The sequence below is a fragment of the Chiloscyllium plagiosum genome, chromosome 12 (genome assembly GCF_004010195.1).
Source record: "Chiloscyllium plagiosum isolate BGI_BamShark_2017 chromosome 12, ASM401019v2, whole genome shotgun sequence".
In the NCBI taxonomy this organism is placed as follows: domain Eukaryota; kingdom Metazoa; phylum Chordata; class Chondrichthyes; order Orectolobiformes; family Hemiscylliidae; genus Chiloscyllium; species Chiloscyllium plagiosum.
Window position 1 is genome coordinate 85,816,856 of NC_057721.1, and position 18,750 is coordinate 85,835,605.

Below are 18,750 nucleotides of genomic sequence, written 5' to 3' on the forward strand. Positions count from 1 at the left end.
GCAGAGGGGGAGTTGAAATGTTCAGTCACAAGGCAGTGGGATTGGTTGGTATGGGTGTCCCAGAGATATTCTCTGAAGTGCTCCGCGAGAAGGCATCCAGTCTCTCCAATATAGAGGAGACTGCATTGGGAGTAACGGATGCAATAAATGACGTGTGGGAATGCTGGTGAAACTTTGATGGATGTGGAAGGCTCCTTTGGGGCCTTGAATGGAAGTGAAGGGGGGGATGTGTGGGTGCAGGTTTTGAAATCCCTGCGGTGGCAGGGACGGGTGGCTTATTAGGGGGTGTAGACCTGGCCAGGTAGTCGCAGAGGGAATGGTCTTTGCGGAAAGCGGATAGGAGTGGGTAGGGGAATATATCCCTGGTGGTGGGGTCCATTTGTAGGTGGTGGAAATGTTGGCGGATGATGCGATTTATGTGGAGGTTGGTGGGGTTTACTCTCACCTCCATCCACCTATCGCACTCTCAGCTACCTTCTCCCCAGCTCCCATTTATCAGTCCTCCCCCAAGGCTCCCAGCCCCATTCCTGATGAAGGGTTCCCCCCGAAACGTCGATTTTCCTGCTCCTCGGATGCTGCCTGATCTGCTGTGCTTTTCTGGCAACACACTCTCAACTCTGATCTCCAGCATCTGCAGATCTCACTGTCTCCACAATGTGATACAATCTGGAGTAAAGTCACAACTGGCATTTTTTCAAATAAAAGTATTTACAGAATACAAGGACATAATTTTAAAGTCAGAGCAAGGCCACTTTGAACTGTGACTAAGTAATAATTTAATACAAAGATTGGTGGACATTTATAACTTCCTGAAATGACGACTGGGGGGGGGGGGTAGGACAGTATTGAGGTAGGTGGAGATGAGTTTGGTGGGGCAGGAGCATGCTGAGACAATGGGTCAGGCTTGTGGATCTTGGCTAGTGTTTAAATAGTGAGAAACTTGTAAATGTTGATGTTGAGAGAGACTTAGATAAGTATCATTTAAGCAATGTATAATTAGCATGCTGCTACATCAAGTAATCAGGAAGGAAAATTATAATTTGACCATTATTGCAAGGTTTGGACTACAAAAAAAAACTAGAATTTTTCATGGCTTTGTTGAGACCACACCTGGGCAATAATGTGCAGTTATAGCCTCCTTACCTAAGGATGGATATACATGTACTTGCATGGAAACAGAGGAACAGGAGTAGGCAATTCAGTCCCTCAAACCTGCTCCACCATTCAATATGATCATGAGTAATCTGCGGACTAATTCCATATGCTTGCCTTGGACCAATATCCCTTGATAGCCTTGCTAATAAAAAATGTGTATCTTCGACTTAAATTTAATTAACATTGACCACCATTTGAGGAAAAGAGTTCCAAACTTCCACTATTTCTTCGTGTGTAGAAATGGTTCCTAACATCACTCCTCAGTGGCCTGGTCCTTATTCTTAGACTTTCCATCTGGTTTGAGAATTTTCAACCAGGAAATAGTTTATCTTTATCTGCCTGGTCCTTCCGTGTTAAGATCCTTAAGACCCTGATTTGATCACCTCATAACCTTCTCAATTCTAAATCTAATTTGTGTGATATGTCCTTATAGGTATAATCCCTAGAAAACCTGCACAGAACTTCTTCCAGGACCAAAACATCCTTCCTAAGGTGTTGTGCCCATATCTGATCTCAGTACTTTATGTGAGGTCTAGCTAGGGTTTTGTATAACTTCAGAATAATGTTAGCATCTTTAAACTCCAGCCCTTAAAGTATAAAGGCCAGCATTCCACTAGAAATCTTCACTATTTTCTGTGTCTGTTCATAGCATATTAATCAGCTAAGCTCCTCAACACCTAAATCTCGTTGGACAATTCCACACCATTTTTTGGGTATGAGATGGTTATCCTCACACTTGCTTATATTAAAATCCATTTGTTGCAGCTTTGCCCATTCACCTACTCTATCAGTATCCTGTTGTAATTTTATGTTATTGTCAACATTGATGCCCAATTTTGTATCGCCAGCAAATTTGGATATTTAACTTTTCATGCCCTTATCCAAATTGTTAATGAATGATGTGAATAATTGAGGCCCCAACACAGATCCTTGCAGTATGCCACAAATCATGTCCTGCCAATTTGAGTACTTATCCATTATACCAACTTTGTTTCCTGCCACTCAACCAATTTCCTATCCATGTCAGTAATTTGCCCTCAATTCTGTGGGATTCCACCTTAGCTAATGAGGTAAATATTCACGTAAATGTTAATTCTTGGGAAGAGGGTGTTGTCCTATGATGAGAAATTAGTAAAAGAGGCCTCTCCTTCCTTGAGTTATGGAGAATACGAGATGATCTTTAAGTTCTAAGGAGCCTGGAAGGACTAGATGATCAGAGGTTCTTTCTTCCCATTGCAAAACCTCAAATTTAAAGAACAATCTCAGGATAAGAATCATTTAAAATTGAAATCAGAAATAATTTTTTCACTTATGATGTTGGGAGTCTTTGGAATTCTCTACCTCAGAGCATTATAGATACTCAGATATTGAATGAATGGAAGACTGATTGGACTTGAGAATCGAGTCTAGGTAGAATTAAGTGATCAGAGTGCTTGGAGGAGCAGGTACAACACACTGAATAATCTATTCCTGCTCCTATTTTTCATATTCACTAAGAGTTATAACTAAACTAGACTTCAGTTATCAAACCATTTGCCAGTTACATGTGAAGATCATCATTCAATGATGAGAAATTATGTATTCAGTGTAATGTCCTTAAACTTGTAAGATGGTATCTTTCCAATTAAAAGCTGCGTTGGGTCCATGAGTCAGTGTCCTGATGGGGGGTTCAATCATTTGCCATTTCTTTGTTTCTTTGACTTCTTCACAGCAGCATAATCCAAGAGCAGGAATCTGCAACAAAAAGGCAATCTAGTGTAATTGAGATGTACAACATGGAAACAGACCCTTTGGTCCAACTTGTCCATGCCAACCACATATCCTAAATTAATGTAGCCCCATTTGCCACCATTTGGCCTATATCCATTTAAACACTTCCAATTCATGTATCCATCCAGATGCCTTTTCAATGTTGTAATTGTACCAACCTAACCCTAACTCTGATGAAAGACGTTTGCCCGAAATGTCGACTCTCCTGCTCCTCGGATGCTGCCTGACCGGCTGTGCTTTTCCAGCGCCACTTCTTCAACTCTGATCTCCAGCATCTGCAGTCTTTATTTTTTTCCAACTAGACCCCACCACCAAGAACATCTTCCCCTCCCCACCCCGCTCTGCCTTCCGCAAGGACCAGTCCCTTCGACAGTCCTTAGTTTCTCCCCATCAACCATCCCCGAAGCCTCAGGTACCTTCCCCTACAACTGGAAAGATGCAAAACCTGCCAGTATACTCCCCTCCCCATCACCTCCATCCAGGGCCCAAACAGTCCTTCCAGATGAGACAGAGGTTCACCTGCCTCTCCTCCAACCTGGTTTACTGCATCAGGTGCTCCTGGTGTGGTCTTCTCTACATCGGGGAGACCAAATGGAAACTTAGGGAATAGTTCACCGGGCAACTCAGCCGGGTCTGGAGGGGCTGACCGGACCTTCCAGTCACCACCCATTTCAACTTCCACAACCACTTCCTTTCCAACATGACCATCCTTGGCCTCCTCAATTGCCAAAATGAACCACAGGGCAAATTGGCAGAACGACATTTTCTGCTAGGGCAACCTACAGCCCAGAGGACTCAACATTGAGTTCTCCAGCCTCAAATAACCTCCCTTCCCATCCCCTGACTCCCTTCCCAGCCCCTCCCCATCCCTTCCACTGCTCCCTGCCACCAACTGGATTCATTTCTCCCATTGACGAACCAGATTGTACCCTCTACCTGTCTTCACCTACCCCCACTTCACTACCCTACTCCCGCCACCCGCTTTATCTGCAACTCCCCCAACACCTCGCCCAGTCCTGAAGAAGGGTTACACCCGAAATGTCGACTTCTCCACCTCCTGATGCTGCCTGCCTTGCTGTGTTCCCCCAGCCTCCTGCCTGTCCCTCCTGATGCTGCCTGCCTTGCTGTGTTCCCCCAGCCTCCTGCCTGTCAATTTCAGATTACAGCACCTGCAGATTTTTTGTCTAATTCCACGCATGCACTATCCTCTGTGTGAAAACATTTCCCCTTAGGTCCCTTTTTAGATCTTTTCCTTCTCACTGTAAACCTGTGCCCCTTAGTTTTAAATTCCCCTACCCTGTAGAAAAGACCTTGATCTTGCCTCACAGCACCAGGGACTTGGGCTCGATTCCAGCCTCAGGCAACTGTCTGGGTGGAGTTTGCACATTCCCCCCGTGTCTGTGTGGGTTTCGTCCGGGTGCTCTGGTTTCTTCCCACAGTCCAAAGATGTGCAGGTTAGGTGAATTAGCCATGATAAATTGCTCATAGTGTTAGGTGCATTAGTCAGAGGAAAATGGGTCTGTGTGGGTTACTCTTCGGAGGGTCGGTGTGGACTTGTTGGGCCGAAGGGCCTGTTTCCACACTGGAGGGAATCTAATCTAATCTAAAAAATCGAATCTATTCACCCTATCCATGCCTGTCATGATTTTATAAACTTCCCTAAAAGGTCACCCCTCAGCCCCCGATACTCTAGGGAAAACAACCCCAGCCTATTCAGCCTCTCCTCATAGATCAAAACCTCCAACCCTGGCAACATCCTTGTAAACCTTTACTGAACGCTTTTAAGTTTCACAACATCTTTTCGATAGCATGGAGACCTGATCATACATGACCTGCTGATGAAAAAAACTTTACATTCAAAATCTAATCTAAACTGTAGGTAATCTAAACTAATCTAAACTAAAAATGCTATTAAATACTCGTGATAAATCATCTTTAAGTATCTCATTTAATATAAATGGAAGATCTTACCTCATTCATACTCTTGCATATTATTCCAACTAAACCTGTTCCGATGACTTTCAGTCTTGTTTCAACATTTCATTTCAAAAACTCAACACTTCAATTCAACTGTACAGTTTTCTAATTTACTATAAGTTTACTAAGTAATTACAATTCAAAACTAAAAGATCATTTCAAGACAGGGATAATGAATAACTCTGAAATGGGAATTAATTATATGTCTGCTTTCTGTCAGCTTGATATACATTGCTAAGTTCTTCAATTGTTTTAAGAAAAGCTTAACTTCATTGGGATATATTTTATTGTTCATCAGCCAAGTGCTGTCAGTGCCAATGGAGAGATTCGAGACCTTGGTACAATCCTCCAGGCCTGGAGCTGGAAGGTGTGGAACTTTTCAACCTTCCCCTAATCATGTTTTGGATGGGACTGTCTAATCTTAACCTTCTACCTGACTGCCAATGAAGAGCCTATTAATGTCTATTTCTGTGCCACTTGTCATGTGTGAGTATCTCAGCTCCAGACAGGAAGTGAAATAGTTGGTCTACCCAACTGGTTAACCAGCATGAGTAGGCTGTCAGTTTCTGGGGATCCATCACTCAGCATTAATATGTGCACAACTGGCAAACTAGACCTGGGGATGGGAGAGGGATGGTGTAATCACTGACAGCTCCTGCCCTCCTTCTGGCATCACTGACCGTCTCTTTCCACAGCTCCTTCCCAATTGCAGAAACACCCCAAGTAACACTTAGCTTTCCTGTTGGTAATAATTCTAGAATGACAGGTGCTGTTTTTCAAGCAGTAAACACAGCTGCTGCTATGCCACTGTTGAATTCCTAAACTGTGGATTCTCTGATATTTAGCAGTACCTGGCAGGTAGGATTCCTGTTTGTGGTTCTGATTCTAACAGAAAGCCTACCAATAGCTGTCTGATTGCGAGAAGCACCAGAGGACCTTCTCACCTTAGCAGGTGTAGGGTTCCTTCATAGAAATTCTCCCACTTTCAGACCAATCCAAAAATGGGAAGTTCTGGCCTTGCTTTTATTCAGAGTATAGAGACTAAACTCAAAGTACAAATCCCAAGATAGACTCTTGGGAAAGATTTGGACCTTAAAAAAGTGTTAATGAAGGCATTCACAAACAGGATGTAATTTAATGGATGAATTTACTCATTTTGTGAAATTTTCAAGATTCAAAGGAAGCTGTAAGAGGAGGCTTATGATAAATGTAAAATTCATTATTTACCAAAGAGGGCAGGAGAACTGAAAAAGGAAATTTTAGTGGTCAAGAGAGAGTATGAGAATAGTTGGCAATATTAAAATATTTTGTAAACATAAAATAATAAAAGGGCAGTCAAAGAATAGGTAAAATAGATGAGAGACCAAAAAGGAAATCTTCTGGAAAAGTGGGCATGGTTGAGTTACAAAGTGAATAGTTTTTTTCACCTTACTAAATTGGAATTACTAAAAAGGGAGGTAATAAAGACATTGGATAGGATACAAACAGAGGAGATACTTAAAATTGAAAGTGGAAAAGTGTTGTGGTGGAAACACAGGAATAGGAGGAGATCCTGATGCCTCACCAGTCTGACCCACAATTCAATCTCATCTTGTCTCAGATCTGTTAATGCTTTAGGTTCACAAAAATCATCACTTTTAGTTTCAAAATTAACAACTGATCAATTGTTGTTTACGAAGAGAGTTCCAAACCTGATCACCCTTCCTGTGCAGAAATATTGCCTAATCTCCAGGTTGTATCCCCGAGTCCTAGATTCTCCATCAAAAATAGATTATTTGTACCTACCCCATCTGTTTGAACATAAGAACCTTAGGAATAGGAGCAGGAGTAGGCTATCTGGCCCGTTGAGCCAGCTGTGCCATTCAATAAGATCATGGCTGATTTGTTCATGGGCTCACCTCCACTTACAGAACTTACTCACTATAACCCTAATTCCCTTACTGTTCAAACTTCTGTCAATCTCTGCATTAGAATTATTCAATGAGACAGCCTTAACTGCTTCACTGGGCAGGGAATTCCACAAATTCACAATCATTTGGGTGAAGAAGTTTCCCCTCAACTCAGTCCGAAATCTGTCCCCTGTTATTTTGAGGCTATGCTCCCTAATTCTAGTTTCACCTGCCAGTGGAAACAATCTTCTGCTTCTATCTGTTTCTATAAGATTCTATATTATATATAGATTCTATTTTATATGTTTCTATAAGATTCCCCCCATCCTTCTAAATTCTAGTGAGTATAGTCCTAGTCTACTCAATCTCTCCTTGTAAGTCAACCCCCTCAACTCCAGAATTAACCTGGTGAACCTCCTCTGCACCTCCTCCAATGCCAATACATCCTTCCTCAAGTAAGGAGACCAAAACTGTACACAATACTCCAGATGTGGCCTCAGCAGCACCCTATATAGCTGCAGCATGATCTCCCTGTTCTTAAACTCATCTCTAGCAATGAAGGACAGTATTCCATTTGCTGCCTTAATTAACCACTGTAGATGCAAACCAGTTTTTTGTGATTCATGAACAAGGACACCCATGTTCCCTGCACAACAGCATGCTGCAATTTATCACCATTTAAATAATAGTCAAAAAGTGTGGTGCTGGAAAAGAACAGCTAGTCAGGCAGCATCCGAGGACCAGGAGAGTCAATGTTTCGAGCATAAGCCCTTCATAATTGCTAATAAAGAGCTTATGTTCGAAATGTCAATTCTCCTGCTCCTCAGATGCTGCCTGTCTGGCCGTGCATTTCCAGCACCACACTTTTTGAATCTGATCTCCAGCATCTGCAGTCCTCTCTTTCTACCACTTAAATATTAGTCCATTTTGCTGTCATTCCTAACCTTACATTTAACAGCATTATACTCCATTTGCCATAACCTTGCCCACTCAATTAACCCATCTGTATCCCTCTGCAGACTTTCCGTTTTGTCTGCACTCTTTGCTTTTCCACTCATCTCAGTATCATCTGCAAACTTTGACACACTACACTTGGTCCCTGACTCTAAATCATCCATGTAAATTGCAGTCCCAACACTGATCCCTGAGGCACACCACTAGCCACTGATTGCCAACCAGAAAAACACCCATTTATCCCCACTTTTTGCTTTCTGTTAGTTAACCAACCTTTTATCCACACTAATATGTTACGCATAACTCTGTGCATCTTTATCTTACGCAGCAGCCTTTTATGTGGCACCTTGTCAAATGCCTTCTGGAAATCCAGATACACCACCAGATACATCCAGTTCATTGTCCATAAGACCATATGACATAGGAGTGGGAGTAAGGCCATTCAGCCCATCAAGTCCATTCTGCCATTTAATCATGGCTGATGGGCATTTCAACTCCACTTAACTGCATTCTCCCTCTATTCTTTAATTCCTTGCGAGATCAAGAATTTATCAATCTCTGCCTTGAAGACATTTAACATTGTGGCCTCCACAGCGCTCCATGGCAATGAATTCCACAGGCCCACCACTCTCTGGCTGAAGAAATGTCTCCTCATTTCCGTTCTAAATTGAGCCCCTCTAATTTTAAGGCTGTGCCCACGGGTCCTACTCTCCCCGCCTAACGGAAACAACTTCACAGCGTCCACCCTTTCTAAGCCATGCATTACCTTGTAAGTTTCTATTAGGTCTCCTCTCAACCTTCTAAACTCTAATGAATACAATCCCAGAATCCTGAGCTGTCCATCGTATGTTAGACCTACCATTCCAGGGATATCCGTGTGAATCTCCGCTAGACACGCTCCAGTGCCAGTATGTCCTTCCTGAGGTGTGGGGCCCAAAACTGGACACAGTACTCCAAATGGGGCCTAACTACAGCTTTATAAAGTCTCAAAAGCACATCGCTGTTTTTACATTCCAACCCTCTTGAGATAAATGACAACATTACATTCGCTTTCTTAATCACGGACTCAACCTGCAAATTAACTTTTAAAGAATTCTGGACTAGAATCCCAGATCCCTTTGTACTTTGGCTTTATGAATTTTCTCACTGTTTAAGAGAGTAGCCATGCCTGTATTCGATTTTCCGAAGTGCAAGACCTTGCATTTGCTCACGTTGAATTTCATCAGCCATTTCCTGGACCACTCTCCTAAACTGTCTAAATCTTTCTGCAGCCTCCCCACCTCCTCAGTGCTACCTGTCTGTCCATCTAACTTCATATCATTGGCGAACTTCGCTAGAATGCCCCCAGTCCCTTCATCCAGATCATTAATATATAATGTGAACAGCTGCGGCCCCAACACTGAACCCTGCGGGACACCGCTTGTCACTGGCTGCCATTCCGAAAAAGAACCTTTTATCCCAACTCTCTGCTTTCTGTCAGACAGGCAAAAGTGAGGACTTCCTGATGAAGGGCTTTTGCCCGAAACATCAATTTTCCTCCTCTTCGGATGCTGCCTGACCACTCTCATCTAAACTTCTGTCAGACAGCCAATCCTCAATCCATGCCAGTAGCTCACCTCAAACACCATGGGCCCTCACTTTACTCAGCAGCCTCCCGTGAGGCACCTTATCAAAGGCCTTTTGGAAATCTAGATAGATAACATCCATTTGGTTTCCCTGGTCTAACCTACTTGTTATCTCTTCAAAGATTCTAACAGGTTTGTCAGGCATGACCTCCCTTTACTAAATCCATGCTGACTTGTTCTAATCCGACCCTGCACTTCTAAGAGTTGAGAAATCTCTTAGTTAACAATGAATTCGAGAATTTTACCATCAACCGAGGTTAGGCTAATCGTCCTATAATTTTCCATCTTTTGTTTTGATTCTTTCTTGAACAAGGGGGTTACAACAGCGATCTTCCAATCACCTGGGACTTCCCCTGACTCCAGTAATTTTGAAAGATTACAACCAACGCGCCCGCTATATCTTCAGCCACCTCCCTCAGAGCTCTAGGATGTAGCCCATCCAGGCCAGGAGATTTATCAATCTTTAGACCTTTCAGCTTTTCTAGCGCTTTTTCTCTTTTGTAATGGCTGCCATACTCAACTCTGTCCCCTGACTCTCCTTAATTGTTGGGATATTACTCCTGTGTTCCATTGTGAAGACTGACACAAAGTACTTAAGTTCTTCAACTATTTCCTTATCTCCCAGCACTAGCCTTCCTGCATCAATTTGGAGTGGCCCAATGTCTACTTTTGCTTCTCATTTGTTTCTTATGTTTTGAAAGATTACTATCATTTCTAATATTACTGGCTCACCTACCTTCATATTTGATCCTCTCCTTCCTTATTTCTCCCTTTGTTATCCTCTGTTTGTTTTTGTAGTCTTCCCAATCTTCTGATTTCCCAGTGCTCTTGGCCACTTTATAGGCTCTCTCTTTTTCTTTGATACATTTCCTGGCTTCCTTTGTCAGCCATAGCTGTCTCATCACTGCCCACATGGTGTGTTGCCTGCCCGGTGCCAGGGTGCAGGACATCTCTGACCGGCTTGAAAGGATAGTTGAGCGGGAGGGAGAGGATCCAGTTGTTGTGGTCCACGTTGGCACTAACACCATAGGCAAAGCTAGGGTGGAGAACCTGTTTGGGGATTATCAAGCACTAGGAAGGAAATTGAAGACCAGATCTTCGAGGGTCATAATCTCCAGATTACTGCCCGAGTCACGTGCTAATTGGCATAGGGATAAGAAAATTAGGGAAGTAAACACAGCTGGCTCATCCTGTCCACGACCCTTTCTCTCATCTGTACAGGGAGCAAGAATCTCATACCTGTTGGACAAGGTCAAGGATTGAGGCTCCTCCCCTCCTGAACTCAGGATCCCCCTACCTGCCTCACTTACAGTCACACCCTGTTGTCCCTGATCATTAACTGGGTTTGAATTACTTAGTCTGCCAGGTGTGACTGCCTCCTGAAACAAGGCGACTAGGTTAACACCCCACCTCCCAGTTGTGCCACAGTGTTTGAAGCTCAGATTCCAGATCATCAACGCTAATCAGGAATTCTTCCAGCAACCAATACTTGCTGTAGATGTGGTCACTGCCGTTCACAATGGGATCAGCCAGCTCCCACATCATACAGCCACACCACGTCACCTATCCAGCCATCTCTAATTATTTAATTAATTTATACAAATTTATGAGTTAAATAATTTCTAGTACTTCTCTATGGTCTTATTCAACTAACCAACTAACAGTAAACTTTTAATCAATCACATGATACACAAGAAATATCAATTGACATGTGTAGTGTCTCGGGATTCAGCCGCTATCCACCATGTTCACAATGTCCTCAAAGAATTCCAGTAAATGAGTTAAGCATGATCTGCTTTGCATGAGCCCCACATGTTGCATTTGTTTGATGGGACAATTTCTATACAGATGGCTTGCTATTTCTTCCTTGATTATAGATTCAAGCATTTTCTCCATGACCGAAGTTCAGCTAACGGGCCTACAGTCACCCACCTTTTACCTAGTTCCTTTTTTAAACAGTAGTGTCACTTTTGCTATTTTTCAATCTGCCAGAACCGCTCCAGAGTTCAGAATATTTTGGTAAATTACCACGAGAGCGTTTGCTATTTTCCCCGCCATCTCTTTTAGTACCCTGGGATGCATTCCATCAAGGCCTGGAGACTTACCTACCTTTAGCCCCATTAGCTTACCCACCACTACCTCTTTAGTGATAATGATCATTTCTAGATCCTCACCTGCTATTGCCTCATTGTCATCAATTATTGACATGTTGTTTGTGTCTTCCACTCTGAGGGCTGACACAAAATACCCGTTCAACACCTTGGCTATTTCTTAATTTGTCATTATTAAATCCTCCTTCTCATCCTCTAATGCACCAATGTTTATCTTAGCCACACTTTGTCATTTTATATATTTATAGAAATGTTGCTGTCTGTCTTTATATTCTGACCTAGTTTACTCTCACAATCCAATTTGTCTTTCTTTGTGCCTTAATTCGTACCTTTCTGTTCACCTTTAAAGATCTCCCAATCCCCTTGTTTGCCCTAATCTTTGCCACTTCATATGCATTAGCTTTCTATTTGATCCCCTCCTTTACTAACTTAGTTATCAATGGCCAATTATTTGTTTCCCTACAGTCCTTCCTTTTCACTGGGATATACTTTTGCTGAGCACTGTGAAAAATCATTTTGGAAATCCTCCATTGTTCCATAATTGTCCCACCAAAGAGTCTTTACTCTCAGTGTCCCTTCAGCAAATCCCCCTGCACACCCCCATTCAACTGTAGATTCCTTTGTTTAAGAACAAGATACTGGAATTAGATTTTATCTTCTCACCCTCCATCTGTATTTTAAATTCTGCCGTACTGTGATTGCTCCTTCTGAGAGGATCCCTAATTATAAGATAATTGATTATTGCCATCTCATTACACAGGACCAGATCTCAGATAGCTTCCTTCCTCGTGGGTTTCATTACTTACTGTTGGAGGAAACTATCGCGGAAACATTCTACAAACTCCTCTTCAAGGCTGCCTCGATCAATTTGGTTTGACCAATCAATATGTGGATTGAAATCCCCCATCATAATTGCCATATCACTTTTACAAGCATTAATTAATTATTGCCCATCCCACCATCATGTTATTTGAAGGCCTATAGACTGTCAGAGACATTTTTCCCCTTACTACATTGATTCAACCTTTTTCTCCATAGAACTTATATGTCATTTCTCACTAACACCCTGATGCCATCCTTAAATATCAGAGCTATACCGCCTCACTTTCCCTCCTGAATGGGCTGATACCCTGGGATACATAGCTACCCAGTTGTAACCATCCCGCACTGTAATGGCCACTAAATGATATCCATTCGCAATGATTTGTGCAATCAACTCATTTACTTTGTTTCGAATGCTGCAAACCCTAAGGCCAATTTTTATACCTTCTTTTTGACTCTTAATACCTCCACCAGAAGAAACTGTTTTCAAACATTCTCACTTTCTCTGTTGTTATTGTTGGCATTTATTTTGAGAAGGCTTGAATATAAAAGCAGGGATGTCCTTCTGAGGCTCTCTCAGGCTCTGGTCAGACCACATTTGGAGTATTGTGCCCAGTTCTGGGCCCCATATCTCAGGAAGGATGTAATGGCCCTGGAGCAGGTCCAGAGGAGGTTCATGAGAATGGTTCCAGGAATGAAAAGCTTATGAGGAACATATGAGGAACGTTTGAGGACTCTGGGTCTATACTTGATGGAGTTTAGAAGGATGAGGGGGGACCTAATTGAAACATACAGAATACTGAATGGCCTGTACAGAGTGGATGTTGGGAAAATGTTTCCATTGGTAGCAGAGACTAGGACCTGAGGGCAGCCTTCAAATAGTGGGAAGACCTTTTAAAATGGAAATAAGGAGAAACATTTTCAGGCAGAGAGTGGAGCAGATGTGATGGACTGAGTGGTCTAATTTATGCTCCTATGTTTTATTGTCTTACCTGCTTTCCACTCATCAGAGTGCCCCACTGCTCAGCTGCTTCTTGCGTTTTATTTACTACCTTGATTTTCTTTTTCCTTGAGCCCTCACCCACTCCAGCGAACTCAGAGCCTGTCCTTGGGTTCCCAGCCCAATGCTAAACTAGTTTAAAGTCCATCCAACAGAGCTAGCAAAACTACCTGCAAAAATATTATGTAACACCAGGTTATAGTCCAACAGGTTTATTTGGAAGCACTAGCTTTTGGAGCACTGCTCCTTCATCAGGTGATTGTGGAGAATAAGATCATGATCACAGCATTTATAGCCAAAAGAGTTCAGTGTCATGGAGATCTGATACAGGAAACAATCTTAGAATGTGTGAACATGATCTTAACCACCACAACCACCTGATGAAGGAGCGGGGCTCCAAAAGTTAGTGCTACCAAACAAACCTGTTGGGAAGTACAGACTGGGAGCAATTGTTCCACAGAAAGGGCACAGCAGACATGTGGAGACTATTTAAGGAGCAGTTGTTGTGAGTGATGCAGGAATTTGTTCCTCTGAGACAGGTAAGAAGGGGCAAGATTAAGGAGCCTTGGATGACGAGAACAGAGGAGCTTCTCGTCAAAAGGAAGAAGGCTGCTTACGTAAGGTGGTGGAAGCAAGGATCTAGCACAGCTTTAGAGGATTACAGGCTTGCTAGAAAGGAGCTCAGAAATGGACTGAGGAGAGCCTGGAGGGGGCACGAGAAAGGCTTGGCAGGAAGGATTAGGGAGAACCCAAAGGCATTTTACTCATACGTGAGGAATAGGAAAATGATCAGGGAGAAGGTTGGGCGGGTCAGGGATAGCGGAGGGAACTTGTGTGTGGAGTCTGAGCAGATAGAGGAAGCCCTCAATGAGTTTTTTGCTTCAGTTTTCACGAAGGAAAGGGACCTTGTTGTGAATGAGAACTTTGAGGAGCTGGGATACAGGCTTGAACAGATCAAGATTGATGAAGTTGATGTGCTGGAAATTTTGGCGAACATTAAGATTGATAAGTCCTCAGGGCCAGACCAGATTTATCCCAGGCTGCTCTGGGAAGTGAGAAAGGAGGTTGCTAAACCGCTGGTGAAGACCTTTGCCTCCTCACTCTCCACGGGATTGGAAGGAGGTGAATGTTGTTCCTTTTTTCAAGAAAGGCAATAGGGAAATCCCTGGGAATTACAGACCAGTCAGTCTTGGGTCTGTGGTCAGCATGGTTTTGGAAAGAATTCTGAGGGATAGGATTTATGACTATTTGGAAAAGCATAGCATGATTAAAGACAGTCAGCATGGCTTTGTGAGGGGCAGGTCATGCTTCACAAATCTTATTGAGTTCTTTGAGGAGGTGACGAGACAGATCGCTGAAGGTCGAGCAGTGGATGTGGTGTTTCTGGGCTTCAGCAAGGCATTTGATATGGTTCCCCATCGTAGGCTCATTCATAAAGTCAGGAGGCATGGGATACAGGGAGATTTGGCTAATTGGATTCAGAATTGGCTGGCTGACAGAAGGCAGAGAGTGGTTGTAGATGGAAAGTATTCTGCCTGGAGGTCAGTGGTGAGTGGTGTCCCGCAGGGCTCTGTTCTTGGGCCTCTGCTCTTTGTAGTTTTTATAAATGACTTGGATGAGGAGGTTGAGGGGTGGGCTAGTAAATTTACCAATGACAGAAAGGATGGAGGTGCCATCGATAATATAGAGGGCTATTGCAGACTGCAGCGCGACATTGACAGGATACAGAGCTGGGCTGAGAAATGGCAGATGGAGTTCAACCTGGATAAATGTGAAGTGATGCATTTTGGAAGGTTGAACTCGAATGCTGAATATAGGATTAAAGACAGGATTCTTGGCAGAGTGGAGGAACAGAGGGATCTTGGCGTTCAAGTATATAGATCACTCAAAGTTGTCACCCAAGTGGATAGGGTTGTTAAGAAAGCATATGGTGTTTTGGCTTTCATTAACAGGGGGATTGAGTTTCTGAGCCACAAGGTTTTGCTGCAGCTCTACAAGTCCCAGGTAAGATCACACTTGGAATATTGTGTCCAGTTCTGGTCGCCCTACTATAGGAAAGATACAGAGGCTTTGGAGAGGGTGCAAAGAAGGTTTACCAGGATGCTGCCTGGACTGGAGGGCTTGGCTTATGAAGAGAGGTTGACTAAGCTCGGACTTTTCTCTCTGGAGAGAAGGATGAAAAGAGGTGAGCTGATCGAGGTGTAGAAGGTAATGAGAGGCATGGATAGAGTCAATAGCCAGAGACGTTTCCCCAGGGCAGGATTGACTGGCATGATGGGTCATTGTTTTAAGGTGTAGGAGGAAGGTATAAAGGAGACGTCAGAGATAGGTTCTTTATGCAGAGAGTTGTGAATACATGGAATGCGTTGCCAGTGGTGGTTGTGGAAGCAGAGTTATTGGGGACATTTAAGCGACTGCTGGACTTGCACATGGACAGCAGTGAATTGAGGGGAGTATAGGTTAGGTTATTTTATTTTAGATTAGGATTAACCCTCAGCACAACATCATGGGCCGAAGGGCCTGTTCTGTGCTGTACTTTTCTATGTTCTAATTCATCCCAGTGACACTGAAGGAATGGTGATGTATTTCCAAGTCCAGGTGTTGAGTGGCTTGGAGGGGTATTTGCATATAGTTCCCATGTATCTGCTGTGGCTGGGAAAGCACAGCAGGTCAGGCAGCATCTGAGGAGCAGGAGAATTGACGTTTCGGACATAAGCCTTTCATCAGGAATGCCCGAAATATATCATTGCACTCCTGAATTGTGCCTGACAGATGGTGGATTCAGGAGGTGACTTATTCACTGCAGGAATCTTAGGTCTTGTAGCCACTGTATTTATATGGTTCATTCAATTTCTGGTCAGTGGCCACCATGAAGATGTTGATAGTGGGGCATTTGGTGATGATAATCTTTTTGAACATGAAGGAGAGGCGATGGCCTAGTTGTATTATGGCAAGATTGTTAATCCAGAGTCCCAGCTAAATTCCTGGGGACCTGGGTTCGAATACTGCCACAGAAGATGGTGGAATTTGAATTCAATAAATATCTAGAACAAAGATACTGATGATGACCATAAATCGATTGTCGATAGTCAGGAAAAGGCCATCTGTGTCACTAATGTCCTTTAGGGAAGGAAACTTCCATCCTTACCTGGTCTGACCCTCATGTGACTCCAGATGGACAGCAATGTAGTTGACTCTGAACTTAGGGATGGGCAATAAATGCTGGCCTAGCCAGTGATGCCCTTGTGAATGGATTTAAAAAAAAAGATGCTAGATTTCTCTTGTTAAAAGAGGTTCATTAGCTGGCAATTGCGTGGTGCATCTATTACTTGGCAATAGTCTGTCCAAACTTGGATAAAATAAATGAGGCGTACAGTCATCAGCGGACAATCCCAATTTTGACTTTATGATGGAGGGAAGGTCAATGATGAAACACTTGAAGATGGCTGAGCCCAGGACACCATCCTGAGGAACTACTCCAGATGTTGTGGAGCCGCAACCATTTTCCGATGGGCCAGGAATTACTCCAAAGTAAAATCAGATCTTTTATTTTGATTCCCATTGACTCCACTTTTGCTAGAGCTCCTTGATGCCACAGCCAGTCAAATGTGACCTTGATGTCTAGGGCTGTCACAATAACCACACCTTTGGAACTCAGCTTTTTCATCTATATTTTGAAAGAAGGCTGTAATGGGCCTTTGGACCAGGGGTAAGCCATAGGGTACAGGTCTCTGGCACAGAGTCTGTCCCTGTTGCTCAGAAGGGAAGGGGGGAGAGGAGTAGAGAATTAGTCATTGGGGACTCCATAGTTAGGGGAACAGACAGAAGATTCTGTGGGAACGAAAGAGACTCGGGGCTGCTGTGTTGCCTCCCAGGTGCCAGGGTCTGTGATGTCTCAGATCATGTTTTCAGGATTCTTAAGGGGGAGGGGGAGCAGCTCCAGGTCGTGGTCCACATAGGCAACAATGCAAGGGATGTAAGGAAGAAATTGATCGAGCTAGGGTAGAAGCTTAGAGCTAGAACAAACAGAGTTGTTATCTCAGGTTTGTTGCCTGTGCGACGTGCTTGTCAGGCAAGGAATAGGGAGAGAGAGGAGTTGAACAAGTGCTACAGAGATGGTGCAGGAGGGAGGGTTTTGGATACCTGGAAAACTGAGGCTCTTTCTGGATAGGTGGGACTGCTACAAACAGGATGGTCTTCACCTGAACCAGAGGGGTACCAATACCCTGGGAGGGGGGATGTGTGGAAATTTGCCAATGCTCTTCGGGAGGGGGGTTAAACTAATTCAGCAGGGTGATGGGAACCTGAATTGTAGCTCCAGTGTTCAGGAGGTTGAGAGTAGTGAGGTCATGAATCAGGTTTCAAGGTCGCAGGAGTGTACCGGCAAGCAAGAAGTTGGTTTGAAGTGTGTCTATTTCAATGCCAGGAGCATCTGAAATAAAGTGGGTGAACTTGCAGCATGGGTTGGTACCTGGGACTTTGATGCTGTGGCCATTTCAGAGACATGGCTAGAGCAGGGACAGGAATAGTTGTTGCAGGTTCCGGGATTGAGATATTTCAGTAAGAACAGGCAAGGTGGTAAAAGAGGGGGAGGTGTGGCATTGTTAGTCAAGGACAGTATTATAGTGGCAGAAAGGATGTTTGATGGGGACTAGTCTACTGAAGTAGTATGGGCTGAGGTTAGAAACAGGAAAGGAGAGCTCACCCTGTTAGTAGTTTTCTATAGGCCTCCAAATAGTTCCAGAGATGTAGAGGAAAGGATAGCAAAGATAATTCTGGAAAGGAGCGAGAGTAACAGGGTAGTTGTTATGGGGGACTTGAACTTTGGGATGGGATTGAGGTAAACAAGGAGGAGGTGCTAGCAATTCTGGAAAGTTTGGAGTGGATGAGATTTATCCTCAGATTCTCTGGGAAACCAGGGAGGAGATTGCAGAAACTTTGTCTTTGATCTTTATGTCGTCATTGTCTACAGGAATAGTACCAGATGACTGGAGGTAGCAAATGTGGTTCCCCTGTTCATGAAGGGGAGTTGAGACAACCCTGGTAATTATAGACCAATGAGCCTTACTTCGGTTGTGGATAAAATGTTGGAAAAAGTTATAAGAGGTAGGATTTATAATCATCTAGAAAAGAATAAGTTGATTAGGGATAGTCAACACGGTTTTGTGAAGGGTAGGTTGTGCCTCATAAACCTTATTGAGTTCTTTGAGAAGGTGACCAAACAGGTGGATGAGGGTAAAGCGGTTGATGTGGTGTATATGGATTTCAGTAAGGTGTTTGATAAGGTTCCCCACAGTAGGCTATTGCATAAAGTACAGAGGCATGGGATTGAGGGTGATTTAGATCAAACATTGGCTTGCTGAAAGAAGACAGAAGGTGGTGGTTGATGGGAAATGTTCATCTTGGAGTTCAGTTACCAGTCGTGTATCGCAAGGATCTGTTATGGG

The 18,750-nt window shown here is 43.5% G+C and overlaps 1 protein-coding gene across 4 annotated transcripts in view; it reads right to left on the bottom strand.

Moving 5' to 3' along the window:
- Positions 1 to 841: 841 nt before the first annotated feature.
- Positions 842 to 18,750, bottom strand: part of LOC122555449 (ubiquitin-associated and SH3 domain-containing protein A-like) — a 76,493-nt gene continuing 58,584 nt past the window's right edge. For 2 of the 4 annotated variants that reach the window (XM_043701465.1, XM_043701464.1), the window contains exon 9: positions 842 to 2,889. In XM_043701465.1, coding sequence (XP_043557400.1) covers positions 2,752 to 2,889 — 138 coding nt within the window. In that variant the 3' untranslated portion in view covers positions 842 to 2,751. Of the gene's footprint in view, positions 2,890 to 10,468; positions 10,509 to 18,750 lie in introns of those variants that run through there. The other 2 variants (XM_043701467.1, XM_043701466.1) reach the window with 2 other exon arrangements.